Here is a 6,290-nt window from a genome sequence, read left to right as displayed (position 1 = left end):
GGTATTCTGATGTTTCAGGACATTTGCTCAACCAACACCCTGAGAACCCTTCAAAGACGTCTCTATTTTGCTACCTCCCAGACACAAGGGGGCGCACTCAGGACTGAACATATTTTTAAAAACAACTGGGCTTCCACTTCGGGCGGAAGTAGCTGCCCACCCAGCAGGTCTTAGCTGGGGAAGAATTTCAAATTTCCTAAGTAGTCCTAAGAGAAATATACATTTTTTTAGTTCGTTCCAGGATGTTAACGTCTACTATAGAACATTAGTACGCTGGGCTTTTTTTTCCAGCATTATTTCTCAGGCATGTCTTAGGTTTCTTTTTTTTTTTTTTGAGGACCCAGAGCCGGAAGTGTTTCCCTTTCCCTACCAGGATCCGAGACTCCGTCCCATCATCCCTTGCGCGCCGCCGCCTCTTCCTTCTTCCTCGGCGCTGCCTGCGAGGTGGCTGCCATCTCCTTTGCGGTGAGTCTGCATCGCCGGCCATCCTTCCGCCTGCGGGTTCGGCGCGGCCCGGTCATCGGGTAGGGAGGCCTTAGCGCCGCCCGGAGGAGAGGCCTCGGCGCCGGCCTCCGCGCACGGGCCGGGCCTGCGGGCTGCTGCCGCTGAGGACGGAGTCCGCCGGGGCTCAGGCGTCGGCCAGGGCCGGTCAGCTGCCATGCGGCCCGCGGGCTCGGGATGGCGCCCGCCTATTCCGTGTTCTCTAGTTAGCAGCCTTGGTAGCGCGCTGGGCGTCCTGGGTCCCCGCTGTCCTGCCCTTCGAGCTGCCAGGGAGCAGGAACGCCTGCCGATCATGTGCTCGTCGGTACTCAGTGCGAAGCCGGGCAAGGCGTGTTGCCGAGCCGCCTCTCGGGTTGGTGCTGAGGCCACCCATGCCGGGAGGGACGCGCTGTCCCGCGACGTGTTAGAAATACGGGGTGATTCTTGAGTATCTGAGGGCGCGACACTTAAAAACGTAACGGTCGCTTGGTGGTTGGGAAGCTCAGTGGAGTGGGGTCTGGTTCCGCCCGCGTATGGGCCAGTGGCTGCGGCTCTGGGCGTGAGGGGACCCCTGACCTCTTGAGATCGCGTCTGCAGAGTGTCTAGTGTTCTGCCAGCTTCGGAAGCAGGAGGGAGAGCAAGCCTAGCAGAGGTACCCATTCCATTCCCAGTTTGCTCAGTAGCTGGTGACTGGAAGACACTCTGCGACATCACTCAGGCCGTAGACAAGGAGCGCTCCCCCACTCCCACCCCCAGGGTCTTGGCTAACCGTGGATCTGACTTTTTTTTTTTTTTTTTTTTTTTTAATAGGCATCATGGCTGCCCTCCGGCCTCTGGTGAAGCCCAAGATAGTTAAAAAGAGGACCAAGAAGTTCATCAGGCACCAGTCAGACCGATATGTCAAAATTAAGGTGTGTGTGTGTGTGTGGTCCTGGGGTGGGAGTGGGTGCCGGGTATAGCGATCTGAGCGCACTTTTCTGATAACACCTATTCTGGGCAGTCTGTTGATTACACGGCACTTCGCCTCTTTTATATTACGATGTGTGAAGGGCAGGGGACCCATCGTGTGGGCTCAGGTCGTCAGACTTAGGGTGTCTGGCAGCAGGCGCTTCTCTGAGCCTTTAGGCATATTATGTATATGAGTGTCTGTCTGCACACCAGGAGGGCGGCGTTGGCATCAGCTGTGAGTGCAGGGAATTAGACTCAGAACCTCTGGGAAGAGAAGCCAGTGCACTTACCTGTTGAGCCATCTATCCAGCCCCATTGGTTCCCCCACCACAGGGTTTCTCTGTGTCGTCTTGGTTGTCCTGAAGCTGGCTCTGTAGACCAGGCTGGCCTCGAACTCAGAGCCTGCTTCCTGAGTGCTGAGTACATTAATTTTTGAGGCGAGACTTCTCACTTGGCCCAGATATCACCAGTTGTCTGAAAGGGCAAGCACAGCCAGTATTTAACTGATTCCTCCTCCCTGCCCTTTTTTTGAAATTTAATGAAGGGTGATGTTAGATTTCTGATCCAAGGGCTGGAGAGATGGCTCAGTGGTTAAGAGCACTGCCTGCTCTTCCAAAGGACCCGGGTTCAATTCCCAGCACGCACATGGCAGCTCACAACTGTCTATAACTCCAAGATCTGACACTTTCACACCAATGCACATAGATTAAAACTAAATAAAAAATATTTTTAAAAAAAGTTCTGATCCAAGTGCTAGGGATGGAACCCAGGGCCTGGTGCTTGCCAGGCAAATACTGCCAAGCTGAGCTACACCCTCAGCCTTCTGTGTGTTTCATGGGCCAGAAAGCTTGAGTCCTGAGAACAGTGTGCAGTCCCCTCCAATCCTGACCCATGCAGGTCTGATTTTTGTGTGGAGAGGTAGGAAGATTTTGTTTTCTTGGGAAATTCTGCAGCTAGAGGTGAGCAGATCTCTGAATTCGAGGCCAGCCTGATCTACAGAGTGAGCTCCGGGACAGTAAGGGCTACACAGAGAAACCCTGTCTCGAAAAACCAAAAAAAAAAAAAGTGTATAAAGTAGGAGGTTACATTACCCAAGGTTGCCCATATGCCATGTCCCATTTGAATTTCACCCCCTTCCTGCCAGGGGAGAGCTGGCAGTTTGCACAGAAACTAACTTGCCTGTGTCTGTAGCGAAACTGGCGGAAACCCAGAGGTATCGACAACAGGGTGCGGAGAAGATTCAAGGGCCAGATCCTGATGCCCAACATTGGTTATGGGAGCAACAAGAAGACCAAGCACATGCTGCCTAGCGGCTTCCGGAAGTTTCTGGTCCACAATGTCAAGGAGCTGGAAGTGCTGCTGATGTGCAACAAGTGAGTTGGGCCCTGGCTCTGGCCTGCTTAGGAGTGTGCGGTCTCCTGGGGGCTCTGGGGTAGTCATGCTGACTGTGGGGAAGGCTTGGTTGGGAGGGGGCATTTGTGCTCAGAAGGTATGAGACCTGAGACTAGAGAAGAGAGGGGAGGGGCCTTTATTTGACGCGGTGGGTGTTCTGTGTCCTTTATGGTCCTCTCTGGAACACTGCTGTAGCATGAGACTGGGAGGGGTCTAACCCTGGACCAAGCAGTGCCTGGCTCTGAGGTGACAGGTGGATTTGCAGAGCAGTGCAGTGTGTAGGAGCTGAGGTAGCGAGGATGCGGCCTGTAGGCGCTGCTGTAGAGAGATTGTAGGTTGCTCAGGGCACTTTGAGCAAGTTACAGCCCTTGATGAACTCTTAATTAAGGTGCATGGTTGACTTCCATCAAAGCCAAGGCCTCCTGGGAAATAGTTCACACTGAGCATGAGGATGTGGCAGAAAGAGTTTATTTTTCCTTCCTGGTAAATGTTTGGGAAAGCTGCGGGCACACGCGCGCACACACAAATACATTAGAAGGACTGCAGAGTGATGGAAGGCTGTGTATGTTGGTTTATAAGGATTTGTTTTCTCAGGTGGTTGTAATACAGATGGGGGAAGTTGATTATTTTCTGCATTTAGCCAAGCATTGATTGAAGTTCTGGAAGTTTCTTTTGGAAGGGTGAATGCAGGTTGGTATTTGAATTTTCAGGAGCACTGCACCCCAAGTGGCAGTGTTGTCTTTATTAATGGTATGGTGCTGGTCTCTGTGTTAGCCTTGGCTGTCCTGGAGTCTGTAGGCCAGGGTGGCCGCCAACTCACAGTACTGGGCCTGCCTCCCCTCCTGAGTGCTGGGATTAAAGGCATGCACCACCATGCGTGGCCCGAATCTGCATTTTTTTTTTTTTTTGGTTTGGTTTGGTTTTGGTTTTTTGAGACAGGGTTTCTCTATGTAGCCTTGGCTGTCCTGGACTCGCTTTGTAGACCAGGCTGGCCTTGAACTCACCTCGATCCGCCTGCCTCTGCCTCCCGAGTGCTGGGATTAAAGGCGTGCACCACCACGCCCGGCTTTTTGTTTTGTTTTGTTTTTTTGTTTTGTTTTGGATTTTTCTTTTTCTTTTTTTAAAAAAGATATTTATTATGTATCTGAGTATGCTGTCTTCATGTACGCCAGAAGAGAGTATCTGATCATAGTATACGTGGTTGTGAGCCACCATGTGGGTGCTGGGAATTGAACTCAAGACCTCTGGAAGAGCATCCAGCGCTCTTAACTACTGAGCCATCTCTCTAGCCCCTTGTTTTGGATTTTTCGAGACAGGGTTTCTCTGTAGTGTTGACTGTCCTGGACTCACTTTGTAGACCAGGTTGGCCTTGAACTCAGTGATCCACCTGCCTCCCGAGTGCTGGGATTAAAGGTGTGTGCCGCCACGCCCCGCCAAATCTGCACTCTTTTAAATGGATAAATCTGCCTCAGGAAAGCAGCTTGGTGTTGTTTGTCAAAGCCCGCAGGTGCATCTGCTCACTGAGTTGTGTCTGGGCATTTCCCCAGTGTAACTGAGAAGCAGGTGAAGTTCAAAAAGCAATTACAGAAAAAGCACTGAAAAGGTAGTTCCTGGGTGGCAGCGACCTGGGGGGAAATGGCTACACATGACCTGTGGATAGTAGGTAGGCGTGTTGGTTATGGCCAAAGATGTACATAGTCAGGGGCATGGGCTTCAGGATTGAAAGTGTAATGCCATTTGTCCCCAGATACCCAAGAGTGACTGCTTTCACATCACTGCGCAGTCCTGCTTCTCGCAGCTGCCTGCCTGCGGCTTCTTCCTGGACGTCGCCATACTGGGAATGTGTCCATTAGGGCAGTTAGTCGGCACTCTGGGCGCAGTGTCAGGCAGTGTTGTCCACCCTACTTGAACTATGTAGCTCACAGTGTTTGCCCCAGAAAGCCTTCGGGCTCCTGGGTTAGTCAGAATTCTGGTGTGGGCCCCGCTTCCCCCTGTAGATTAGTTAGAGCCTTGGTGCCTGGGTCTGCAGATTTGAGCTTGGCCCCTCTGCCTGGCAGTGGAGTTGGGGGTGGGGTGGCAAGGGACGCAAGGGACAGGAGTCACTGCCTCCCTGGTGACCTTTCCTTGCTGGCTTCTCTTTCAGATCTTACTGTGCTGAGATTGCTCACAATGTTTCCTCCAAGAACCGAAAAGCCATCGTAGAAAGAGCGGCACAGCTGGCCATCCGAGTCACCAATCCCAACGCCAGGCTGCGCAGTGAAGAAAATGAGTAGATGGCTGGAGTGCCTGTTTTATTTGTGTTTAAATAAAACCACAAAAACTGCCTTCTTGGGTTTTTTTTTTTGTTTTTTTTTTTTCCTCCTGCCTTTTTGTCACTGGAGATTGCTCTTTGCTTCTTAGTCCCCAGTGGACCTTCAGCCGGGAGGCTGCACAGCAGCAGGACTCAGAATCTCACTGCAGCCTTGGTTGCCTGCAGGTGGTTTGAAGAGGGAAAGGCTTGGCCCTCTAAGGTGTAGGTCCACATTGAGAACCTGGGGCACAGGCAAGCCTCTGCTCTCATCCTGTCTCAGCTCTTAGGTTTGTCCTGAGACCCTTGCTTAGTTTTGGGATGGTCTCTGTGGGGTTGAACTTTATGGAACTGGAAGGTGCATTTCTGCCACATGAGACACAAGGGCAGTGCTACACATCCAAAAAAAAGCTAGAGTCACCAGTTAAGCACAGGCGGGTCTCCAGTAAAGTTCAGAAGTGCATCCCAGCCTTTTTTCTGTTGCCACCTTAATGTAGAAATGAGGCTAGTCTTAGACCCTGTAGATTAAGTCTTACAGGTTGCCTGCTTTGGTCAAAACCTAGTGTTCGAGCTAGAGACATAACACGAATGCCTAGATGCATGCAGCCTGTGTGGTCCATCTCCACAAACATTTGTGGCATGAACTGATTATTTTAAGGACTTTCTGTCCTGTAATGCTGGGGGTGGAGCCTAAGGTGGTATGCAGGGTAGGCTAGTGCTCTACAACTGAGCTCATCTGTTTTACCTGCATGCCCTAAGAGGGTGTTGGATCCCTTGGGATAGGGGAGATGGTGTTAGGAGAGCTGGGCATTGAAACTGAGTCCTGAGAAGAGCAGCCTGTGTCACTGAGCCATCTTCTGCCCTGTTGCTTTTTTATTTATTTTTTTTGAGGGTTTCTAACAGAGCCTTGGCTTGCCTGGCTGGCTTTGAACTCACAGAGATACACCCGTCTGCCTTGCAAGTTCTGGAATTAAAGATGTGTGCCACCATTGCCTGGCTCTCCCTATTTATCCTGCCTCAACTTCATAAACATATGGGGTGACAGGTCAAACCCATGAGCCTTCAGGACTGAATCAACCTGGGCTATGAATCCTGAGCAGAACTTTGCACTGTTCTTTATTAGTTCAGATCACAAAGTTGGTCTCAGCACCTGGGAGGCAGAGGTAGGCAGATCTCTTGAGTT

The 6,290-nt window shown here is 51.4% G+C and overlaps 1 protein-coding gene and 1 non-coding gene across 2 annotated transcripts; both read left to right on the top strand.

The window, feature by feature from the left end:
• The first annotated feature begins 366 nt into the window (after positions 1–366).
• On the top strand, positions 367–5,145 carry Rpl32 (ribosomal protein L32). Its single transcript, XM_051155136.1, has 4 exons — positions 367–465; positions 1,291–1,391; positions 2,620–2,801; positions 4,964–5,145. The coding sequence occupies exons 2-4, from the start codon at positions 1,296–1,298 to the stop codon at positions 5,091–5,093; spliced, it is 408 nt and encodes a 135-aa protein (XP_051011093.1). The 5' UTR covers positions 367–465; positions 1,291–1,295; the 3' UTR covers positions 5,094–5,145.
• On the top strand, positions 1,054–1,193 carry LOC127197842 (small nucleolar RNA SNORA7). Its single transcript, XR_007831794.1, has one exon. It is a non-coding gene; the product is annotated as a small nucleolar RNA SNORA7 (small nucleolar RNA).
• Positions 5,146–6,290: the final 1,145 nt, after the last annotated feature.

This window comes from Acomys russatus, chromosome 13, assembly GCF_903995435.1.
Source record: "Acomys russatus chromosome 13, mAcoRus1.1, whole genome shotgun sequence".
In the NCBI taxonomy this organism is placed as follows: Eukaryota; Metazoa; Chordata; class Mammalia; order Rodentia; family Muridae; genus Acomys; species Acomys russatus.
The sequence above is the reverse complement of the archived record's forward strand: the minus strand, read 5'-3'. Positions and strand labels throughout refer to the sequence as shown.